The 25815-nt window shown below is 41.3% G+C and overlaps 2 protein-coding genes across 2 annotated transcripts in view; one reads left to right on the forward strand and one right to left on the reverse strand.

Moving 5' to 3' along the window:
- Positions 1-6936, forward strand: part of slc67a2 (solute carrier family 67 member 2) — a 43224-nt gene extending 36288 nt beyond the window's left edge. The window contains exon 6 of the mRNA XM_078545625.1: positions 2617-6936. Within this exon, the coding sequence (XP_078401751.1) occupies positions 2617-3431 (815 nt within the window). The 3' untranslated portion in view covers positions 3432-6936. The remainder of the gene's footprint in view (positions 1-2616) is intronic.
- Positions 6937-9801: 2865 nt separating this feature from the next.
- Positions 9802-25815, reverse strand: part of slc9a2 (solute carrier family 9 member 2) — an 81915-nt gene continuing 65901 nt past the window's right edge. Inside the window, exons 8-12 of the mRNA XM_078545620.1 lie at positions 24747-24908; positions 23707-23803; positions 21608-21730; positions 20811-20898; positions 9802-11461 (exon numbers count right to left, since the gene is read on the reverse strand). Coding sequence (XP_078401746.1) covers positions 11082-11461; positions 20811-20898; positions 21608-21730; positions 23707-23803; positions 24747-24908 — 850 coding nt within the window. The 3' untranslated portion in view covers positions 9802-11081. The remainder of the gene's footprint in view (positions 11462-20810; positions 20899-21607; positions 21731-23706; positions 23804-24746; positions 24909-25815) is intronic.

A 25815-nucleotide genomic window follows, 5' to 3' on the forward strand; every position in this document is an offset into this window, starting at 1 on the left:
TTTTTACCTCCTCTACTTTGCAGTTACTTGTGCCAGAAAGATCCCAGGTGGCTGGGGAGCCTTTGGAAGTTCCCACGCACTGACTGCATGGGAATTGTCTGGGACATTTCAACTTCCATTCGGCAATTACCCTGTGTCCGGAGCCCTCCGAAGCTCTGATTTGGAGCTGGAGACTTCAGATAGTTCTGACTTACTTTGTAAAGTAGTTACCCAGGATAAGTCAGAAGGATTAAAACCAGTTCTAACTCCTGGTAGTTATACTAGCTATACTGACTCCCCCCCACCCCCGGTTACTGCCTCCCCTGACCATCTGACTATGTTTTTGTCATCTTGCTATAATCTTCTGTCTGGTTAATTTGAGCTGTACCCCCTTTTATCTCAGTGGACTTCTTTTCCCAACACCCTTATCTTTAACTCTTCATTATCCTTTTCTATTTTTATTGTGTGTGGCCACTAATGCATATTTTTTCTCCTACTTTCACGTCCCACTTCATTTCCAGAACTAAATCCAGCAATGCTTCCTTTTTCTTGGTCCAGAAACATATTGATCCAAGAAGCAGTCTTGGATGGATTTGAAAGGTGTTTCCCAGTTTAACACATGCATTACATTTATTCCAGTCTATTTTGAGTTAAACTTTCTTGCAAATCTCCCATTATTTGAGCCCATTATTTTGGTGGCCTGTAACAATAGGAAGAATTGTACCATTTCCCTACCTAATTTTTTTATTCATTTACGGGATGTGGGCGTTGGTGGCTAGGTCAGCATTTATTGCCCATCCCTAATTGCCCTTGAGAAGGTGGTGGTGAACTGCCTTCTTGAGAGGTGGTGGCATAGTGGTATTGTCACTGGACTAGTATTCCAGAGACAGCGGGTATTGCTCTGGTGACCTGGGTTCGAATCCCATCACGGCAGATGGTGAAATTTGAATTCAATAAAAATCTGGAGTTAGAAGTCTGATGATGACCATGAAACCATTGCCGATTGTCATAAAAACCTATCTGGTTCACTAATGCCCTTTAGGGAGGGAAAGCTGCCGTCCTTACCTGGTCTGGCCTACGTATGACTCCAGACCCACGGCAATGTGATTGACTCTTAAAATGCCCCCTGAACAAGGGCAATTAGGGATGGGCAATGGCCTAGCCAGCGATGCCCACATCCCATGAATGAATTAAAAAAATTACTCATTATTTTTCTGTAGTGCTGTGAGAGAATCCTTTATTAATTCTGCCACCCATTCCTTTTTCCCCTTGCTAGCACTTACGAGACTGACATAAGCCCTATTTCTGTTCAAGTGAAGCCCATCAGTCCTGTACTCTCATAAGGCCACTTTTGGAAACCTCTTTCTTTTCCTCGTCTAATGTGATTCATAACTCTGCAAAAGAGGTTCCTACTAAAATAGGGCTTGTGGTTATAGAACATGTCACTTTTGAAGGAGCCCAGTGCATTCTGTTCTTTGTGTTGATCAGAGTCCAGGTCCCAGTGAATTGTATTTCACATCTACAAACTGCTGCTAATCAGTTTGGAATAACTGCAAATGGTAAATCATTTGCAAATAATGCTTTAGAATATGAATTAAAGGCACTGTGATAACTTTCCATACTTCAGTCAGACCATGGCTCCTGATGAATACAGATAATTACAGATATAATGTATATAAACATTTTTACTGCATTCACTAGCTGCTTCATGTTTAACTCTGGCTCATTTCCTATAATAATTATATCAATACAGATAAGATACATGGGTTTCAGTTTTACAGTAGCCACCAGGGAAGCCTTAAAAGAAAAGAAAACATCAGATTTGAAGTGAATAAACCATCCTTTTACATAATTTTTTTATTCATGCCTGGGATGTGGGCAACATTACTCATCCCTAATTGCCTTTGTTCAGAGGGCATTTTTATGAGCCAACCACATTGCTGTAGGACTGGCATCACATGTAGGCCGGACCAGGTAAGGACAGCAGACTTCCTTCTCTAAAGGACATTAGGGAACCAGATCATTGTTAGACTTTTAATTCCAGATTTTTATTGAATTCAAATTCCACTATCTGCTGTGGTGGGATTCGAACCCTCGAACCCGGGTCCCCAGAGTATTACCCTGGGTCTCTTGGTTACTAGTCCAGTGACAATACCACTATGCCAACACCTCTATTTATAATATTCAGCTTTTTATCTCAGCCTCCTACACTGAGCTCCCCAGGCAATGTTTCAGTCTATCTACTCAAAATTAGGATATGTGCCAAAACATTCTCAAGCCAAATTTTGTCAAACTGAACCCACCCTCAACTCCCACAGCCGTTTGCTTTGACTCCATCAATCTCTAACTCGGGTTACGCCTAGAGATGCAGAAGGTTTGTTTATTGCTTGACCTTAAACCTACCTCTTCCACAGTTAATCTGTTTAAAAAAAAAAATTAATTCTTTGAACCTCTGAAATGTCACTTGCCTTGGCCTGCCCTTCCTGCTGTGCTTGCTTCTTGTCCACCAGCTCTCAGACATCACGCTGCACATAAGGACTGCTGTGGATATATACATTGTTGTAGTTAAATACCAATATCAGAGATTATGTTGCATTGTGTGTAGATTTACTGTTTAACTATATTTTACTGTTATAGGTGTTGCCTGGAGATTGCCTCACAAAGAGTGGTTGTATATTCCAACAAAAGAACTGCACTTAACAACAGAAATGAATTGTGAAACCAAATGCACTACTTTATGGAAAGAAAAAATTAAGAATAGCACCACTGACCCAGCCGTTACAGCAACCAATGGAGTGGCAAGACACAAAACATTAAATTCTGTCTGGAGTCAGTGTTTGTCAGTGGGAGAAAATATAAAAGTACTGATTCATTCTAATCTGTGGGATGTCTTCCTGGTAAGGTTTCTGATGGCCTTAGCTAGTCTCCTGTATTACAGCAATTTTGTTCTTGCTGTTGAAGAAAGATTTAAGGTGACACCCAGACTAATAGGATATCTCATCAGTTACAGTGGAGTAATTGGAGTTCTATCAAGTTTTATAGCTGGCCCTGTAACCAGACTCTATAATAACAAAATTATCTTACTGCTGTTACATTCGAGCATCCTCACGTGCTGCATGATGGCGATGTACTCTGTTGCAACATCCATACAGGTAGTTGTATTGTGCTCAACTGTTTTGAGGTTTTCAACCACTATTGGCCGATTGTGCATCATTGACATGGGACTGAGCCAAGGTGGGGGGCAAGCCAGAGGTACGTTGATAGGAGCTGGTCAATCAGTGACTGCTGTTGCACGTATACTTGCCCCCTTGCTTTCTGGGATTGTTCAGGAATTCAGCGTGTGCGGTCCACCAAGACTTGGAGCAGCCTTAGCTTTACTGGCCATCTTCCTTATGACGTCTATGCATTCAAAACTCAATAAAACCACAGAGGCTAAAGTCAAGTTGCATTAAGAAATTGCAGAAAGCATTGCTAAGTATTGTGACCTTTTTGAAGAAAAATATGGGCAAAGGTGTAATAATGGGTCATTAATGTCTAATGCCAGTTGCTGTATATATTCTTTATTTCTCCCTATGCTTCTCTTTGTTGGACTACAGTTTTGTGGGTGCTGGTTCCCCTCTCGTACCTGCAATGTCAGAGTCTTGACAGTGAATGCCAGCAGGCTGTGCACCCATGATGGGAACAGCAGCTCATCCCAACCCTGGCCTCAACTGCCATCCACACATTTGCAATTCCCCCCACCATCCCAATGGAAAATGACCAGAAATGGGAATGCATTCTGATTTTCCCTCCCTAAGCTGCAAGTTCTGAGGCTAGTTTTAATATCTTAACCATTGCCTTGATTAATCAGAAAACTCAGCAGACACCTGGGATACAAACTGTCAATTTCATGGCAATTAAGGCTAAGTTGCTCACCGTATAAATTTCCTCAGCCACTGTGGTTCATGATTTAAATGTGCCATCAACAAGAATTTTGTGCAATAACTAGTTCCAGGAAATATAGTATGTATGTGATAAAAAGAAGATTTCAACCTCAAGATTAAAATTTATCGCCAATATCAGATGAAGTAACCCAAATGTTGCTGCATCTTGTGAAGCACAAAATAGGTCTCAGGAATTTGAAATTTAGTCTGTGCTGACTTTCCTAACCTTAGCCAAGACGGTAGTTGGAATGGTATAGAGACAGGGAATTTAAAATCATATTTCCTGTTCTAGATCATGCTCCAGTCACTTCTGTTTGCCACTAATTGCATGTGGATGACAGATAAAGACATTCAAAGAGCCTGCTGACAGTCGGCATCTAGATTCACAGATTAAGAACATGCATGTGAGGAAGGTACTTGAGATCACCCGCTGCCTGCAAAACTGTAACCCATAAGAGTCATTCCCTGAAGACAGAAATTTGCACAATGCATATTTATTTATTATCCCATGATAGAAATGTTATGTATAGTGTGTCTTCCTGCGCTTATAAAATGGTCATACCATCCTATTTCTGTCACAACTGTGAGGTTGTTTTAAGTTGTGACATATGTATGAGAGATATACTGATTGTGCTTACATTACAGTCTTTCTAAACTAAGCAAAGAACAAACCTGCAATTATATGATATCACATCAAAAAGCACTTGTCAACCACTGGATTAGTCTTTTTGTGAAGTGCAGTCACTGTTGTATAGATAAACAAGGTGGCTCTTTGGCAGTATACTCTAAGCCTTGCTCTATCTCGCCCATTCTGCAATGTAAACATTTGCCTGTTCTTGATTTCCTCCCCTGCCACCTCTTCAACCACATGGGATCTCAGCTGTCTTCATCCGTACCCATTCTGGCCTCGCCATTGCATGTTCCCCAACCCTGCCACATTAGGCCTAAGACATTGCTTCCCAGCCACCCACCCCCTCACCCTCACCTTTCCTGAGATCTCAATGATGTGCCTACTCTCACTGAAACTGCTCATTCCAACTCACTCTTTACCGCCCTGCGCAGCCCTCAAAAACCCCAAGTGGTAAGTTTTTGTCAGCAGCTCATCACCTCTTTCTTTCCCTGTCCTGTCATGCCCAGTAACTTTCTCCCCAGTGGTCCCACAACTTACTACCTTACACAGTCCAGCCAAACTTTCTGTGCCTAACAACCCTCTCCTTTCTCCACCCATATTCTCATCACATAATATCCTGCCTTCACCCCTTATTCTCCCAGATAACTACACCCTGCTCAATGCTTCCATACTGACTACGTTTCTGACTCCTGTCTCTTGTCTCTGTACATTATCCCATCCCTTTCTTTCCCCTCACCCATTGTATCATCCATCAGATCCTTCTAATTAATGATCAGGTAATGTGACATTTGTCCTGGCCAATATTTATCCCTCAATCAACATCACAAAATCAGATTTTCTGGTCATTATCACCCTGCCGTTTATGGGAGTTTGCTGTATGCGAATTGGCTGCTGCATTTTCCGAAATTGGGGGGCCAGTTAGTTCAGTTGGGAAGACAGCTAGAATATGGATCAATTTAGCGCCCACAGCACAAGGTTCGATCCCTATTCCAGCTGCGATAGATTTGGGGCCAGCCTTCCTCCCCCTACCCACAGTGAAAATCATGGCATTTTGCTGTGGTTCGCCAAGAACCTGCCTATAGGGAGAGAACTGAAGAAGATTTCGTACATTACACAATAGTGACTATACTTCAAAAGTAATTCATAGCCTGTGAAGCACTTTTTGAAATGTCTGGAGGTTGTGAAAAACACTGTATAAATACAAATCTTTTTATATTCATCACGTCTCTAACAAATTGACAAACAAATCTATTAATAAGAATAGAAAAGCAGATTTGTTTTAAAAAGATGTGAAACTTCTAAATGTTGATGATCAAAGAGACTTGGGTGTACTTGCACAAGGAACACAGGAGGTTAGCATGCAGGTACAACAACAATTGGGAAAGCAAGTGGCATGTTGGCCTTTATTGCAAGGGACTGGAGTACGAAAATAAGGAAGTCTTGCTACAATTATACAGGGCTTTGGTGAGACCACACCTGGAGTACTATGTATAGTTTTGGTCTTTAGATTTAAGGGAGGAAATACTTGACTTGGAAGCAATACAGCAAAGGTTCACTTCATTGGTCTCTGAGGTGAAATAGTTGTCCTCTAATGAGAGGCTGAGTAAATTGGGCCAATACTTCCGAGTTCAAAAGAATGAGAGTTGATCTCATTGAAACATACAAGATTCTGAAGGGGCTTGACAGGGTAGATACTGAGAGCTTGTTTTCCTTATATGGGGAATCTAGAACATGGACACAAATTCAAAATAAGAAGGTCAATCATTTAGGACTGAGATGGAGAAATTCTTCGCTCAGGGTTGTGAATCTTTGGAATTATCCATCCCAGAAGGTTGTGAATGCTTCATTATTCGATATATTCAAGGCTGAGATAGAAAGATTTTTGATCTCTCAGGAAATCAAGGCATATGGGGAGTGGGCGGGAAACTGAAGTTGAGGCAGATAATCAGCCATCTTATTGAATGGCAGAATGGTCTCATTGGGGCCATTTTGTTTACTCCTGCTCCAATGTCATACTTATATAAATTTTCAATAGCAGAAACTTTATAGAATTATTTAACTTGGGGGGGGGGAAAAAATGCATTTATTGTCACTTCAGTGTTTTCCCAGAAATACTTGATTGATGGCAGGTTTTAACTTAGCTATGTGTATATCTTTGTATGGGTCATATTGCTCAATATTTCTGTGCCAGAACTGTATGAGTTTACAAAAATAATTTGGAAAGTACTAGTAATTTGAATTCAGTTTGACAATAGTATACAGAAGGTTCTGTGATAATGTTTTTTAAATGTTAAATTTTTACACAAAACATTTTAAGACTATATTGAAACCTATGTAAATTACTGATCTGTGCACGGGGGCTAATAAAATGGCTATCCTAATAAACTTAATTTGTTTTCAGGATGTGGATGACACTGCAAGACTAAGTTTTATTTTCCATTCCTAGTTGTTGTGAAAAAGTGGAGGGCCTTCTTGAATTGGTTTAGTTCTTGTAGAGGTGATGTTCCCACAATGCTATTAGATAACAAATTCCAGCATTTTGAACCAGGGACAATGAATGATCAGCAGAAAGTTTGGTGAATTGCTGTATTACATCCTGTTAGTACATACTACAACAACACTGCCAGTGGCAGGAGTGGACATTGAATTCGATAGATGTGGCATTGACCAAGCCCTTGACATTATCTGGAATTCTGCCAAGTTCCCTGGGTTTTGTTGTGGCTGCAGCCAGGCAGGTAGGTTATAAGTTGTCCATCACCCCACCTGAGTTGAACCATGTAAATGGTAACGTAGTGAGAGGTCAGGAGGGGTGATTATTCCAGAAAACATCACCTCACCTTTTCCTAATGCTGGTAGCTCATAATACTAGATATTTCTACAGCTGGTTTAGTTAAGCTTCTGGTTGATAGTGACCCCAGAATATTGGAGGTAGTTGGGCAATACTTTATTGGAGATGGTCATTGCTTGACACTTGTGGCACAAATGTTAGCTGCCATTTGTCTACTCAAGTCTGGATATGGACTCGGTCCAGTTGCAGACCGACATAGGCTGCTGCATTACCAAAGAAGTTATGAATGGAATCAAATTGTTGGTGAACATCCTTACTCAATGAGTGTGTAACAAGTGAGTGGGCAAAGATCTGACAAATGGAATATAACGTGGGAAAATGTGAAATTGTCCATTTTGGCAGGAAGAATAAAGAAGCATATTATCAAAATAGTGAGAAAATGCAGAGCACTGAGATGCAGAGGGATCTGGGTGTCTTAGTGTGTGAATTGCAAAAGGTTAGCATGCCGGTATAACAAATAATTAAGGTTAATAGAATATTATCATTTATTGCATGGGGAATTGAATACAAAGGCAGGGAGGTTATGCTTCAGTTATACAGGGCATTGGTGAAAACACATCTTTATTTAAGAAAGGATGTAAATGCCTTGGAAGCAGTTCAGAGAAGGTTCCCTAGCCTAATACCTGAATGGGCAGGTTGTCTTACAAGGGAAGATTGGACAGGCTGGGCTTGTATCCACTGGAGTTTAGAAGAGGTGACTTGACTGAAACATAAGATCCCGAGGGGTGGATGTGGAAAGCATGCTTCCTCTTGTAGGAGAATCTAGAACCAGGGGTCACTGTTTAAAAATAAGGGATCGCACATTTAAGACAAAAATGAGAATTTTTTTCTCAGAGGGTCGTGAGCCTCTGGAACTCTTTTCCTCAAAAGGTGGTGGAAGCAGAATCTTTGAATATTTTAAGGCAGACCTAGATAGATTTTTGATAAGGGGTGAAAGGTTATCAGGGTAGGTGGGAATGTGGAGAAATTAGATTAGCCATTAACTTATTGAATGGTGGAGGAGACTTGAGGGGGTCAAGTGGCCTACTCCTCCTAATTCATATGTTTGTATGATAATAATGCAACTGAAAATAGTTGGTCCAAGAATGCAACTGTGAAGAACACCCACTGTGATTTCCTGGAGGAGCAATGATCAGCCTCTGACAACCTCAGCCGTTTTCCTGTGTGGTAGGTAGGATCCTAGTCACTGCAGGGTGTTCCCATTGATTTCAGTTTTGTTAGGGGTCCAAGGTGCTATTTTCAATCAATTGCTGCCTTCTATCATAGGTAAGGCTGTCACCTTGCATTCAACCCTTGTGCCCATTTTTGGACCACGATTGTGACTAGGTCAGATGCTAAATGGTTCTAGTGGAACTTTATATGAGGATGTCAGATGGTTATTGATGAGAAATTGTACTTGCTAGTACTAACTCTTGATGACTCCATCACATTGCTGACTTGAGCAGGCCAATAGTGCAGTAATTAGCCAGATTAAATTTTACTTGATACCTGGGCAATTTTCCACATTGTTAGGTAACTGTCAGCATCATAGTTGTACTAGTATAGTTTGACTAGTGGGTTTAGGCATGGAGGTTTTCAGCATTTGTGCCATGATGATGTAAGAGGCCTCTGCTGTTCAGTGTACTCAGCTACTTGTCACGTCTGTGATGCTGGGGCAGGTCAAGAGCAGCCAGCATAAGATTGTTCATTTGCCACTTTTGTCTGAAGACTCTTTCCAACACTTCAGTCTTATCTCTTGTACTATGTGGGCTGTGCCATATTCGAAGATGGAGATGTTCATGAAGTATCCTTTCATTAGTTGCCTGATTATCCACCACCACTTTTAACTGCATTGTATAGGGTTTACAAAGAATAATCATCTGGGAAAACACCAGTGTTGTAGCACTTGAAACTTAATTACATGAGGACTGTTAACATTTAAATTAAAGGAAAATTTTAATTTCTCAATTTTAATGGCTTAAATTAATGACAATTGTACTCTTATTCCAAGTTCACAATTGAGGTAAGAATATACTCCCATGACAAACTGCAATGTTCCTAACATTTTCCTGACTGTAAAGCACATCTTTTGTCTCATTTTCAAAAAACCTTGGCACACAGCTTTCCAACCAAACAAATGGCTTTTAAAGGGGATTTAAGAGGTTGATTTCCTGCTTGCTGAAGAGCTAACTTATGATTGTCAAGTGGTGACTGGATGGCTACTGCTGGACAGAAACTACTGCATCTTTAGAGACTTTGGTTTAATGGAACAATATTAATGGCCCCAATGACCATTACCTAAGGTACAAGTCTTACTATCTACAAAAGTGTATATCCCCAGTTAAATACTGTCAGGTGCAGGCTAGAAAATCAGAAAAACAAAAAGTTCCAGTATTATGCTGGGAAGATCCAGTACAAAAAAAACTGGTTGAAGAAAAAAGTGCTTTAAACTGATTTTATTTTTACTAAATACATTCACAATTATCACATGGCAAGGACAAAGAACCAACAATTGAAATATGCAGATTGCAGCTTTAGCTACACTGGTAATTCATAACTGAATTAAAAATGTTGGTCACTAGTAACCTCACGTTGTTGCACTTGGAGATGCATCCAAGTCAAGCAAGGTTAGAGGGCAGGAACTAATTGGAACCATGCAGCAGAGGGGAGCAAAGAAGTCTTAGTCGGGGAAAAGGAGATGGATGAAGAGGAAAGGGCTGGTCAAGCTTTGTCGATTAAACGGAAGCAGGGTACAGAGAGACCAACACGTTGAGTAGAACCTATAAGATTGCAAGTACTGTATTATGCAGGGAGGAGATTTAAATTGAGGGGAGGTAAAAAAACACTTCAGCAATGTAGAGAGACACGAGTGGGTGAGGAAGTAATTGTCATAATGTTGCCTGGAGAATGCCAAATCAGAGTGTTTGCATTAAAAGGTGCTCAGATTATCCTCCCCTGCCTAAGGTCTTATGAGTCAATAATGGCTCAGTTGGAAGCACTTCCTTTTGAGTTAGAAGGTTGTGGGTTCAAGTCCCACTCCAAAGACTGGAGCACACAAATCTAGGCTGTCTCTCCAGTACAGTACTGAGGGATTGCTGCATTGTTGGAGGTGCTGTCTTTTTGTTGAGATGTTAAATTACAGCCCTGCCAAATCTCTCAGGCATAAAAATGCTAGGATAGTTTTTGAAGGCGGTGAGTTATTCCTAATGTCATTTACATTATTTATCCTTCAATTAGCATCACTAAAAACAGATGACATAGTAATGATCATATTGCTGTTTGTAGGAGCTTGCTGTGAGCAAAGTTGACTGCTGTACTTCCTCCATGACAATAGTGACTACAGTGTAAAAATACTTCATTCGCTGTAAAGTATTTTGGAATGTCCTGAAGTCATATAAATGCAAATCTTTCTTTATACATTAAAACAAAACCGCAGTTAAAAACTAAAACCACAACTTAGACCACATTTTCATTGGTTCTTGCAAAGCGTTTTATGGTACTTGAATAATTGGTAGTGTCAAGTTATCAAAGGCTGAAGCCAACTTGAAAGTAGGAAGCTGTTTGGGTTAACCTAGGACCCAAAAATCAATGGTCACTTAATTTCTGAACCCATTTTTGTAACGAATGTTAAATTACTCAATATAAAAAACTGATCTGGTTTCTGAAAGTCACAACTTGAGACAGTTCAAAGGATCTAGACAGTGCAGCCTATCAATTGGAATTACTTTGGTTTTCTTATCAAAGGATCACTGCTTTCAGTGTCTCCATGTGTATCTTCTGCTCTCCAACTAATTGGCTGAGTTTCCACAAATCCTTGCCGGCTTCTTCCGCTTTCATAACAGTGAGGGTCCTGTTGACCCAGAGTACCAAATCTGGTCCTTGGCATCAGTGCAGGTCTTCTTCCTCTGTCAGTTCCACTGCCTACACCACCATCATTGTAGCCGACAGAATTAGGCCTTTGACTTCTATTGTTATCCCTTTGAACTTCATTCCTCCACTCCATTCTGCATTCATCTTGGTGATGAGATGATGGACCTGTTCTGGATTGCGAAAGATTTTCTAATTGCAATGAATCTGTTTCCAAATTACTGCCTTCTCCCACTGAAGAACAAGAGCACAATATAGAGTTGTAACTGAATCATGAAGGAGAATTTATGCTTAAAATTATTAGAATAGAGTGGCAACTTAGACTGAAGTATCCTTTACAAACTAATTCTATTTGATCAATAACTGGCGCATTCAGTGTTTGCTGCTATTGGTTGGAACAGTCCAGCAACTTCTGGAATACGTCCACATTATGGGCTGAAATTTCCCCCTATCGGGGGGGGCGGGGGGGGAATGCTGATGGGCGGGCGTGCTTCCGATCAGCACCCCCGATCAGAGGCGCGGCACCATTTTACGTGGGTGGGCCAATTAAGTCCCGCCCAGCATGACGTCCACAGGGAAGCGCTATGCGCTCCCTGTGCGGGCGGGGGGGAATGCCTAAAATCGAGAGTGCGCTCGTTCATGCCTGTGCATGAAAGAGCGCACTCATCTCCCTGAGCCTCAGGGAGATCGCCTCTACGTTCAAAAATATTAAAAATAGAAAAAAAATTTCCCTTACATGTCCCCTCATGTGACAATGTCACATGAGTTGGGACATGTTCATAATTGCCAAAAAAACTTGATTAAAATTTTTAAAACCCTACATCAAACCTCATCCCACCTTAAGGTTGGACGGGCAGGTCCACTAATTACTTTAATTGATCTGTCAACAGCCTCAATTGGCCATTGACAGGTCGGCGGGCGCACAGCTGATTTTGCTGTGCCCCCCGTCTTCCTGAAAATTTAAATGGGGCATGGTAACGTCAGGAGTTCCACCCGACGTCACCGCATGTCATTTTACATGTTGGTAAGCAGGCCACGCCCCCACTCCCCGACTCAAAATTCTGCCCTATCGTTTGTAAATCCAAAAGTTGTATTGGGCTAACCAATGCTACTATCTAGGGTTCACTACTTCTTTCACTGAGTTTTAAATCTAAACAGTGTGAATTTGGGCTAATTTCCCACAAATTATGAACTATTTGCACTAAAAATTTTAGACCTGGTATTTTCAGGTGTTGCAAGGCCTCCTCTCATTTTATGAAGGCCCACACCTTAAAAGATCTTTAAATGTTAAAATGGATTCATAACAGATATTAGAATATTACTGACTTTAATGTTTTAAGATTTCAGACATTTTGTTTTAATAATCACATTTTAAATAAATCGAAATCTTATAGGTCAAATAAATCTTTTTAAACAGTAAAATCTATGACTTCTAGAAAATATAAATCATGCTAAAATGTTTCAATGTACATCATTTAGTTAAATGAATTATCTAGCATCTTCAAATTGGTTTTGATCAAAATTACTGCGCTTTTAAAGTTACATTTTTAATTTTGTAAAATGTATACGAACATACACATTAGGAGGAATAGGCCACTCGGCCCTCAAGCCTGTCTGCCATTCAATAAGATTATAGTTGATCTGATAGTAACCTCAACCCCACATTCCTGCTTACCCCTGATAACCTTTCACCCCCTTGTTAATCAAGAATCTATCTAGCTGTGCCTTAAAAATATTCAAAGACTCTGCCTCCACGAGGAAGAAAGTTCCAAAGACCCACAACCCTCAGAAAAAATTTCCCCTCAGCTCAGTCTTAAATGAGCGACCCCTTATTTTTAAACAGTGACCCCTAGTTCTAGATTCTCCCACAAGAAGAAACATCCTCTCCATATCCACCTGTCAAGGCCTCTCAGGATTTGAAAGGTTTTGATTAAGGTCACCTCTTACTCTTCGAAATTCTAGTGGATACAAGCCTAACCTGTTCAGCCTTTCCTTATAAGACAATCCACCCATTCCTGGTATTAATCCAGTAAACCTCTGAACTGTTTCTAATGCATTTAGATATTCCTTTAAATAAGGGGACCAGTGCTGTACACAGGACTCCAGATGTGGTCTCACCAATGCCCTGTACAACTGAAGCATAACCTCCCTACTTTTGTAATCAATTCCCATCACAATAAATGATAACATTCTATTAGCTTTCTTAATTACCTGCTGTACCTGCATACTAATTTTTTGTGATTCATGCAATAGGACACCCAGATCCCTCTGAATCTCTCACCATTTAGATAATAAGTTTTTTTATTTTTTTCTTCCTGCCAACTACATTTGCTCACATTATACTCCAGTTGCCAGATCTCTGCCCACTCACTTAACCTATCTATGTCACTTTGTAGCCTCCTTATGTCCTCCTCACAATTTACTTTCCTACCTATCTTTGTGTCATTAGCAAATTTAGCCACCATTCCTTTGGTCCCTTCACCCAAGTCACTTATATAAATTGTAAACAATTAAGGCCCCAGCACTGATCCCTGTGGCACGCCACTCATCACATCCTGCCAACCAGAAAGAGACCTATTTATGCCATCTCTGCTTCCTGTTAGCCAGCCAATCTTCTATCGAAGCCAATATGTTACCCCCTACACGATGAGCTTTTATTTTCTGCAATAACCTTTGATGTGGCACTTTATCGAGTGCCTCCTGGAAATCTAAGTACAGTACATCCACCAGTTCCCCTTTATCCACAGCACATGTGACTCCTTCAAAGAACTCCAATAAATTGGTTAAACATGATTTCCCTTTTACAAAACCATGCTGATTCTACCTGATTGCCTTGATTTTTTCTAAGTGCCCTGCTGTCACATCTTTAATAATAGCTTCTAACATTTTCCCTATGTCAAATGCTAGGCTAACTGGCCTATGATTTCCTGCTTTCTGTCTCCCTCCCTTTTTGAATAAAGGAGTTATTTGTTATTTTCCAATCTAATGGAACCTGCCCTGAATCTAGAGAACTTTGGAACATTAAAACCAGCACATCAACTGTCTCATAGCCACTTCTTTCAAGACCTTAGGGTGAAGCCAGACCTGGGGATTTGTTAGCCCACAGCCCCAACAATTTGCTCAATACCACTTCCCTGGTGATTTTCTGAGTTTCTTCCCTTCCATTTCCTGATTTACAGCTATATCCATGATGTTACTTGTGTCCTCTATAGTCAGGACCAAAGCAAAATACCTGTTTAATTTGTCTACCATCTTCCTACTTTGTATTATCAATTCCCCAGACACCCTCTCTATAGGACCAATATTCATTTTGTTAACTCCTTATTTAAATATTTACAGAAACTCTTACTATCCATCTATCACTAGATAGCTTTCCCTCACTCTAATTTTTCCCTCCTGATTAATCGTTTTGTGATTCTTTGCTGTTCTTTATATTCTTTCAAATCTTCTGACCTGCCACCCGCCTTTGCGCAATTATATGCTTTTTCTTTAAGTTTGATACTGTCTTTAACTTTTTTAGTTAACCACAGATGGTGGGCCCTCCCCTTGGAATTTTTCTCTCATTGGAATGTAGGTATTCTGAAATATCCCTTTAAATGTCTGCCACTGAACTTCTATCGACAGATCCCTTAACCTCATTTGCCAGTTCACTTTAGCTAGCTCTGCCTTCATGCCCTCATATTTGCCCTTATTTAAGTTTAAAATACTAGTCTTGGACATACTTAATTTCCCCTCCCTCAAAAAGAATGTAAAATTCAATCATATTATGATTGCTGCTACCTAGGGGTGCCTTCACTAGGAGGATATTAATTAATCCTATCTCATTGCTCAATACCAGGTCTAGTATAGCCTGCTCCAAAACGAAAACAAAAACAGAAATACCTGGAAAAATTCAGCAGGTCTGGCAGCATCGGTGGAGAAGAGCACAGTTGACGTTTTGACTCAAAACGTCAACTGTGCTCTTCTCCACCGATGCTGCCAGACCTGCTGAATTTTTCCAGGTATTTCTGTTTTTGTTTTCGTTTTGGATTTCCAGCATCCGCAGTTCTTTTCTTTTATCTCTAGTATAGCGTGCTCCCTGGTTGGCTCCAGAATTTGTTCTAAGAAACTATCCCAAAAACATTCTATGAACTCCTCACCTATACTGCCTTTGCCCATTTAATTTTTCAGTCTCTATGCATTAAAATCCGCCATGTTATTGCTGTATCTTTCTGGCAAGCTCCCATTGTCTCTTCTTTTATAATCTGTCCTACTGTTACAATTAGGAGGCCTGTACACCACTCCCAAGTCTTGCCTTAATCATTGCTCATCTTAGCCCAAGCTACTTCTACATCCTGGCTTCCTGAACTTCAGTCATCCCTCTCTAAGGTGCTAATACCATCATTAATTAACAGAGCCACCCCTCGACCTTTTCCTAACTTCCTGCCCTTCCTAAACATCACATACTTACTGCAGATGTGTTTGCCCTGGATCACAATGTTATCCAGGAGCTTCCACATGCTACAGCCTTGACACATCACATGTTCTGCCATCCTTAATGTGTTTTAAATAATTACTTAATTATATTAATCATTCACTTAATGTTGCTTTCTTATATATTTGATTAACTTTACCAGCAAAATTGTGCTATTTTAAATTGTAGGGATAGAATAGAACTTACCCATTTACCAGATACTCTCCAAGTAGCTAGCTGCTTTCCCTGTATTAGAACAAGAACCAATTTCTATGGGGTGAGAAAGATAGAAAGAGGAAATGAACAACTCCTCCCCCCACCTTCACTGAACTCCCCTCTCACCAAGTCCAAGTACTCACTCAGTTTGTCAGTCACACTCCGTTTGCCAAGGCTGCACTAAAGAACCCTGAATTTATAGCAAACTGAACTGGGGCTACAGGAACCAGATTCAACCAGTTAACCAATTAACTGCTCTGCTCCTACAGCTGAGAGTGAGTTTATTCTATCTAAGCTGCAAGAAAGAACTTAGCCTGCTTACACAGTACTTTCCAGTTATTGCTAATTACGGACGAGATTTGATTTTAAGAGCAAAATTTAACAAAATTAACATTTAAAACTCCCCTCTCACCAAATTCCAAGTCTCCATGGAGTTTGTCAGCTGCACTCTGAATAATGTCAAGTAAATCTGATTTAGTCCTTTGAACCAATGCCTTTTCACTGAACCAGCCTGGTTTAACTTTTTTTTTTATTAACTTACGGGATGTGGGTGTCACTGGCTAGGCGAGGATTTATTGCCCATTCTTATTTTCCCTTAACATGGTGGTGAGCTGTCTTCTTGAACTCTGCAGTCCATGTGGTGTATGTACACCCACAGTGCTGTTAGGGAGGCAGTTCCAGGATTTTGACCCAATGACAGTGAAGGAATAGAAATATATTTCCAAGTCAGGATGGTGAGTGACTTGGAGGAGAACTTAGAGGTGGTGGCATTCCCATATATCTGCTGTCCTTGTCCTTCTAAATGGTAGTGATTGTGGGTTTGGAAGGTGCTGCCTAAGGAACTTTCTGCAATGCATCTTGTAGATGTACAACTTGTACACTGCTGCCACTGTGGTGGAAGGAGTGAATGTTTTTGGAAGTGGTACCAATTAAGTGGGCTGCTTTGTCCTGCATGATGTCAGGCTTCTTGTGTTGTTGGAGCTGCACTCATCCAGGCAAGTGGAGAGTATTCCATCACACTCCCAACTTGCCTTGTAGATGATGGACAGGCTTTGGGGAATTGGGAGATGAGTTACTTGACACAGGATTCCTAGCCTGTGACCTGCTTTTGTAGCCACAGTATTTATATGGCTAGTCCAGTTTAGTTTCTGGTTAATGGTAACCCCCAGGATGTTGATAGTGGGGGAATCAGCAAAGGTAATGCCATTGAACATCAAGGGGCGATGTTAGATTCTCTCTTGTTGGAGATGGTCATTGCCTGGCACTTGTGTGGCACGAATGTTACTTGCCACTTATTAGTCCAAGTCCGAATGTTGTCCAGGTCTTGCTGCGTATATAGACAAACTGCTTCAGTATGAGTCGTCATGAATGGTGCTGAACATTGTGCAATCATCAGTGAACATCCCCACTTCTGACCTTATGATGGAAGGAAGGACATTATCTTAAGGAACTCCTGCCATGATGTCCTGGAACTGAGCTGATTGACCTCCGACAACCACAACCATCTTTCTCTGTGCTAGGTATGACTCCAACCAGTGAAGAGTTCCCACCCCCACCCCCAAATTCCCATGGACTCCAGTTTTGCTAGGGCTCCTTGATGCCACACTCGGTCAAATGCTGCCTTGATGTCAAGGGCAGTCACTCTCACCTCACCTCGGGAGTTCAGCTCTTTTGTCCATCTTTGAACCAAGGCTGTAATGAGAAGCTGACTGGCGGAAGCTGGTGGAGCTCAAATTGAGCATCAGTGAGCAGGTTATTGCTAAGCAAGTGCCACTTGATAGCACTGTTCATTACGCCTTCCATCATTTTACTGATGGAGAGTAAACTGATGGGGCAGTAATTGGCCGGATTGGATTTGTACTGCTTTTTATGTGTACAGGACATACCTGGGCAACTTTCCACATAGCCGGGTAGATGCCAGTGACGTAGCTGTACTGGAACAGCTTGGCTAGGGGTGCAGCAAGATCTGGAGCACGAGTCTTCAGTACTATTGCTGGAATATTATCAGGGCCTATAGCCTTTGTAGTATCCAGTGCCTTCAGCCGTTTCTTGATATCACGTGGAATGAATCAAATTGGCTGAAGACTGGCATCTGTGATGTAGGGGACCTCTGGAAGAGGCAGACGTGGATCATCCACTTGGCATTTCTGGCTGAAGATTGTTGCGAATGCTTCAGCCTTGTATTTTGCACTGATGTGCTGAGCTCCCCCATCATTGAGGATGGGGATATTTGTGAAGACTCCTCCTCCAGTGAGTTGTTTAATTGTCCACTACCATTCATGACCGGATGTGGCAGGACTACATAGCTTAAATCTGATCCGTTGGTTGTGGAATCACTTAGCTCAGTCTTTCACCTGCTGCTTGTTATTTGGCACACATGTAGTCCTGTGTTGTAGCTTCACCAGGTTGACACCTCATTTTTAGGTATGTCTGGTGCTGCTCCTGGCATGCCCTGCTACACTCTTCATTGAACCTGGGTTGATCCCCTGGCTTTGTGGTAATGGTAGAGTGGGGGATATACCAGGTTACAGATTATGGTTGGGTACAATTCTGCTGCTGCTAATGGCCCACAGCACCTCATGTTTGCCCAGTCTTGAGTTTCTAGATCTGATCAAAATCTATCCCATTTAGCATGGTGGTAGTGCCACACAACACAATGGAGGGTAGCCCCAATGTGAAGGCAGGACATCGTCTCCACAATGACTGTGCAGTGGTCACTCGCACCAATACTGTCATGGAAAGATTCATCTGCGGTCAGCAGGTAGGTGACAATGAAGTCAAGTATGATTTTCCCTGTTGGTTCCCTCACCACCTGCTGCAGACCTAGTCTAGCAGCTATGTCCTGGAGGACTTGGTGAGCTTGGTCTATGGTGATGCTACCAAGCCACTCTTGATGATGATATACATCAAAGTCCCCCATCCAGAGTACATTCTGTGCACTTGCCACCCTCAGTGCTTCCTCCAAATAGTGTTCAACATGGAGGAGCACTGATTCATCAGCAGAGGGGGGACAGTATATGGTAATCAATAGGAGGTTTCCTTGCCCATGTTTTACCTGATGCCATGAAACTTCATGGGGGCCAGAGTCTATGTTGAGGACTCCCAGGGCAACTCCCTCCTGACTGTATACCACTGTGCCACCACATCTGCTGGGTCTGTCCTGCCAGTGAGACAGGACATACCCAGGAATAGTGATAGTGATGATGGTGTCTGAGACATGATTCTGCAAGGTATGATTCCGTGAGTATGACTGTCAGGCTGTTGCTTGACAAGTTTGAGAGACAGCTCTCCCAATTTTGGCACACACCCCCCCAGATGTTAGTAAGGAGGATAGTTAAAATAGTTTTTGGGGTGCAGTGATTGGAAGTCACGTCCTTAACTGCTTACCATTTTCACCTGCACTACACAGCACTGCTGGATCTCACCAAAGCAAATGCTGGGAGGGAATCCTCCCTCCAGACTGAAATTATCGCCATGAGGATTGTGAAAGGTCAGCATGATTCGATGTTAGCAACTAACAGTGAAATCCGGGCCAATTTCTTTTGAAGTCCGTAGAAACAGGTTAAGGCCCTGTCCCCTCCCCCATAACCTCACTTTATTGAGGAAAGACATTGGGCAGAATTTTGCCCTTGATGGGCGGGCAGGCCCAACTGGCTTGGCAGTGGGCGGGCAGACGATCGCCGCCGCCGAAACGGGCCCTGCTGCCATTTTGAGTGGGCGGCCCAATTAAGGCCCGTCCAGCGGGCTGCCCGACAGAAAGTGCTATGCACTTCCTGTGCAGGGGGTGGGGGGGGGGAGGGATTCCCCAACTGTCAAAGTGCGCTCTTTCGCGCATGCTCGTGAAAGAGCGCACATCTCCCTGAGACTAAGTGCTGCCTCAGGGAGATCGCTGAAAGCTTTGTAAACATCAAAATAAAAAAATTATTAACATGTCCCCATCGTGTGACAATGTCACACAAGATGGGACATGTTAATAAAAAGCACAGAAACTTTATTAAACTTTTTAAAAACAGACATGAAACCTCATCCCGCCAGTGGATGAGGTTTCATGTTTTTTCAGAAGCCCGCCGGGTCTCCTGGCCTGCGCGCCAGCCTTAAGGTTGGACGGGCGGGGCCTTTAATTGGGTTAACTACCCTGTCAATGGCCTCAATTGGCCATTGACGGGTCGGCAGGTGGACAGCTGATCGTGATGTCCGCCCGTCTTCCTGAATATTTAAATGGGGTGGGATGACCTAGGGGGCTCCCCCCGACATCATCCCGCGTCGGCGAGGGGACCCCGCCCCCAACTCGCCGAAGGAAAAATCCTGGCCATTATTTGCAGGAGCTCAAAATGGAAAGTCCTCATTTGCTTCAGCATTATTTCCCTCATTCAATTCCCTTGAGCTTGGAATCCAAGTTTGGTATTGATTAATAACCACTTGGATTCATTTCAGTACTCCATTTCCATTTTTTTTTTTTAAATGTTCTTTCATGGGATGCCAGTGTCTCTGGTAAGGCCAGCATTTGTTGTCCAGCCCTATTTTCCCTTGAGAGGGTGATACATATTGTTGTCATAACATCAAGGGGAAGAGGATGGAATGGAATGGGGCCATGGCCACAACTGCCTGTCGTTTCTGGTCCTTTTGGGGGCAACCTCATAGTATACCCACCCACAAATGTAGGAATTACATTAGAAAACAATTCCCAAGCAGTGCCCTTAACAATGTTGGGCACTAGGGACACCAATGTGTACCTGGTGGCTAACATTGCTTGCAGATATAATTTAAAAGGCCAGGATTTCCCCATTGTAATGAGTTTAACTTCCAATGAAAACAAACTCTACCTCTATGATGTCACTTCTCTATAGATTTGGTTTCTCCACTAAAAAGTAAAAATTAGGCTAAAAATAACTTCTGCAGCACACCACATGTTACCTGTGAAAGCAACATTCCTTTTCTTGGACCTGGAAGGAATCCTGGCATTTTGAGGTTGTGAAAATGGACGATACTTTACAGCACCAGACTGTGGAAGAAAACAAATAATCACAACCAGACATCCTCAGAGAACCTGTGTATACTCGCCAAACAAATTTGTTTTGTAACAAGTCTAAAGCATCAAATTCTGAAGTTACTTTACAAAAGGAATCAAAATTTTGTGTGTAGGGAGGAACAAGGTTGGTTAAGACCATAATTTTCCCCTTTCACTCATCTTCAATCCTACCTGCTGGTAGGGGGAAGGTGAACTATTTAAAAATTTTAAATTCCACCCTTAAGTCCCTCAAACCAAAACTACTAGTGACTGTAAGGTAAAAGGGACTACCCCTTATAGAAGAAGTTAAAATAGATAAATATCTTCCTTGTACAAATTTTGATGATGAGTCAGATGATTGCCTTTTAGTGATCAAAAACGGTTTTTGATATTGCCTCCTACATACTTCCTACTATATCCCCTCATTCTCCCCTACACAGGTTGGCATTATCTCGCAGATAAAATTGCTCATTTTAGTCGAGTACAGTTTTCCCCCACCAAAAGTATATGTAAAACCATATACTTGTGTTTATTTTAAGTGCTCAATACTTAGATTCCCAGTTACCAAAACTCCCATCGGTACTCCAGTGTCATGCAGTTGATGAATAATACTAAATTTATGAGACTGAACTGTCTGAGTTTCACCACAAGTTCATGTTTTATATGCAATATATACAAAGTTGTGGCAATTTCAGGGAATTACCTGCTGGGCTCTTTTTGTTTTCTGCATACTTTCCCGTAGACTCCCGTGTCGTCGGATAAGGATTTCCTTGACCTGATTCTCATTGGCCTCTCTTGGCAGACTGTGTCTGTTGTATGATGGTGTCTGTGATTAAATCATTTCATGGTACATGAACTCAAATATTTATATACTGGAAACATTTGATTGTCTTAAATGTTATGAGTACAGGGAGCAGTGTATGGTATACCAGCAGCTTGCTCAACACAGGGTGTGCACCATCAGCAGTGCTGTAATCTTGCATGAGCTGTGTTCAGGAAATGTTAATCACAGAATCACACAGTGCAGAAGAGGCCCTTCAGCCCATCGAGTCTGCAACGACACATGAGAAACATCTGACCTACCTACCTAATCCAATTTACCAGCACTTGGCCCATGGCCTTGAATGTTATGATGTGCCAAGTGCTCATCCAGGTACTTTTTAAAGGATGTGAGGCAACCCGCCTCCACCACCCTCCCAGGCAGCGCATTCCAGACCGTCACCACCCGCTGGGTAAAAAAGTTTAATGGATGTGCAGTTTCTTTCAAAAGAGGCAGCACCTTCATGGATCGTATAACAGTCTTGCTTTTTGAGCTGGAAGAACAGGCTGGTGCTATTCAACATAGCGATGTCATATAAGTGATTCGATAAGGTGTTTCAATCTGATATATATAAAAAGACAGTTATAAAATTTAAAAAGCTTTGCTAAGCACCTTTTCCTTGAAGATGGTTTACTTTCTATATGTGCATTTTCAACTACAGGAAAAATAAAGTCATGCTGAATACTCAATGGTTTTATAGGGTTTAAATCATTTGTAAGTTATGGTACAAATGCAGCTCAATTCATCTAGTGGAATTAATGTAGCTGCAAACAGATCTGTAGATGAAGCAATAAAGGCCAGCCATATATTCCACCAACTGGACTAACAAATTTCAGGAAATATTAGGACAAGTCATTGCTCTATTTTGTTCTTAGTCCTAGAATTGGCTGTCGCCTTGTCATTTCCACTCCTTACTACTTCCCTGAACATTTTGCTTTGTTTTAGTTATTTTTTTCCTCCAAGCTCAGTGTCCACCATCAACAAGGTACAAGTCAGGAGTGTGATGGAATGCTCCCCACTTGCCTGGATGAGTGCAGCTCCAATAACACTCAAGAAGTTTGACACCATCCAGGACAAAGCAAGCCCGCATGATTGGCACCAAATCCACAAACATTCACTCCCTCCACCACCAAGCATGTTGGCAGCATGTACCATCTACAAGGTGCACTGCAGGGATTTACCAAGGCACCTTAGACAAAACCTTTCAAACCCACTTTGTGCTTCATATTACTATTCAGCTTATACCAGAAGACACCTGAGGGAATCTGTAATTGGTTTTAAGAATGTCTTTGGATTCATCGTAAGAGACTATTTATGTCCAAGTAAAATTCTAGTTTCTGGTTTAGCAAAATCAATCCTTTGTCTTTTTACAGAAGGTTTTATTTCAGCACATTGTCTCGCATGCACCTCCTGCACCACCACCCTCCCCGGAGACTTCTGCAATTCAAGCCACTACTTTTTCAAAGAATACAGTATTGTATTTTTCAGCTACTTTTAACCTCTTGGGTATTAAACCCAACACTTCTGTTTTGTGGTAGAGATTTTCCAGGCAAACTTGATATGTAATTTACAAGAGAACAGATGCCAAAAAACCCAATCCAAGGACAAGGGCAGCGGATAGACGGGAACACCACCACCTGAAGTTCCCTCCAAGCCACTCACCATCCTGACTTGGAAATATATCGCCGTTCCTTCACCCCTGCTGGTCAAAATCCTGGAGCTCCCTTCCTAACAGCACTGTGGGTGTACCTACACCACATGGACTACAGAATGGTTCAAGAAAGCAGCTCACCACCACCTTCTCAAGGGGAATTAGGGATGGGGAGTAAATGCTGGCCTAACCAGTGACATCCACATCCAATGAATGAAAAAGAGTTAAAAAGGGAGTTTTGTCAGCAACTAAATAATAAATCAGTAGGAAAACAATTGTTTTGGTGTTGGGTATGAAATATGCAGTAGCCAAAGTAGTTTGTTAATCTTACCCTCTGTCTTATCTGATATAAATTTTTAGTTAAGATTTCCTTGATGTCCTTCAGTTCGTCAGAGGAGAGATTCTTTATTTCTCTAGGTTTCTTACTTCTGTAAATTCAAATAAAGTAGCATATCAAGACTGAACAAAAATAACTTACATTAAAAGCCGCTATATAAATGCAAGAAAATACCCAAGGGCTTTACAGGGGTTTAATGGAGTAAGATTCGACATCGAGCCACAGAAGGAAATATTAGGCTAGATGACCAATAGCTTAACCAAAAGGTGGGTTTTAAGGAGCATCCCGAAGGAGGGAAAAAAAAAAAAGAGATGTAGGGAGCAAATCCCAAAGCGCAAGGTCTTGACATCTAAAAGCATGGCTCCCAATGGTGGAATGACTAAAATCAAGAATGCTTAAGAAGCCAGAAATTAGTGGAGCGCAGAGATCTAGGTATGTTACAGGGCTGAAGAAGATGGGCAGAGGCGAGACCATGATGGGATTTGAAAATAAACATAACAATTTTAAAGTTTTGACACAGCTTCACCAGGAGCCAAATCAGATCTGCAAGCACAGGAAGATGAGAGAGCAGGTCTTGGTGAAAATTAGAAAATGGTTAACAGAGTTTCAAATGGCCTCAACTTTGCAGATGGTATAATGCAGGATGCCATTTGGAATAATCAGGCCTAGAGTTAACAATGGCAAGCAAAACGTGCAAGTTGAGGCATAAATGGGTGATGTAATGAAAGAAAACAGGTTCAGGAATTGAGGACTATTATTCTTTCTGCTCTGAAGACAAAAAAATTCCTAGCATTCAAACTCAAACCTAATAAACTGAACAGTACTAATCTGAAATCTGTTTTAAAGCAATCTACTGCTTGTAATTTGCATTCTCCAGTGTCTGCTGTGCAAATATAGTGAATGAATGCAGCTTCAGACTTACATCAAATCCAAAACATACAAGGCAATGCCCATTTCTGATTCCTGTTCCTAACTGCTTAGTTAATAAGTTGCATCAAAAATTTTAAATAAGTTGAAAGCAATGTTTTACTTACAGCAGGGAAGCAGATGATGACACCTTACTAAGTTGTCCAGATTCAGCCAATTCAATTGCTTGTTTTAATTCCAGCTTTTTATAAAGAGCAACAATACTGGACTTTGGCTCTTTATCCCTGATCAAAAGCTTTGACAAATACTTACGATCAAACTTCTTGACCCTAAAAGTAAAGCCAGAGATCAAATTGTTTTAGTGCATATATGATGAAGTACAATGAATTGCAGTATTTCCTGGAATAAACCAGTTTGATCAATTGTAAAGTATATCATTGTACAAAAAATCTCTCATCCTTGTCTTTCATGTTCCTACAGTACTGCCCTTTTCATCTAAAGAAAGTTTTTTGCAAAGTGAATTTGTAACACATTGTGGTATACATTTAAAAAAGGATGTAATAAAGGAAGATCATATGATCTTATGTAACCAATAGGGGAGCAGCGCAGACTACCTCTGTAGTCAGTAGTCAGTTAGTAAGTTAGTATGGAGACAGGGTTTGAGTTGAAAGCACACAAGTGTAGTGGTTGAGTACCTTTGTAAATAAACAGAACGTGTTTCACCCAAGCACTGTCTGCTGATCAACTCTGTCTATTGTACCAACTCAGCCATCCTAAAACAAGCGTGCAATCCGGTTCCATAAGCCCCAACAAACTGGTGACCAGGATCCAACACACCAATAATACAGGGTGATGGAGTGTTAAGAGCAGAATGTTCCTAGACAAAATATATCGACTGCTACACTGTCCTTCTTAAATAATCTGTATAAATGTGAAATCATTGGCTTCTCCTGCACAGCTCTATTTTAAAATAACACAAATAGAGACGAGGAACAGAAGGTTTCAACTTAATACATGTAATTAAGAAGTAGTTGTCAGGATATTTTCACTCAGGAACATCCTGTTCTAAAAACTCTGAGGGGTGCTTTGTTGGATATTTAGCACATTTACATTTCAAAAGATTCTTATCTACTTATATAAACATTTTCAGTGTGGTCTTCATATTATTGCAGCAAGTGGTTAGGGAACCAATGACAGTAATGATCATCCTGTTGTACTTTATTATACAGGGCCATG

The sequence above is a fragment of the Cetorhinus maximus genome, chromosome 7 (genome assembly GCF_964194155.1).
Source record: "Cetorhinus maximus chromosome 7, sCetMax3.hap1.1, whole genome shotgun sequence".
NCBI lineage: Eukaryota > Metazoa > Chordata > Chondrichthyes > Lamniformes > Cetorhinidae > Cetorhinus > Cetorhinus maximus.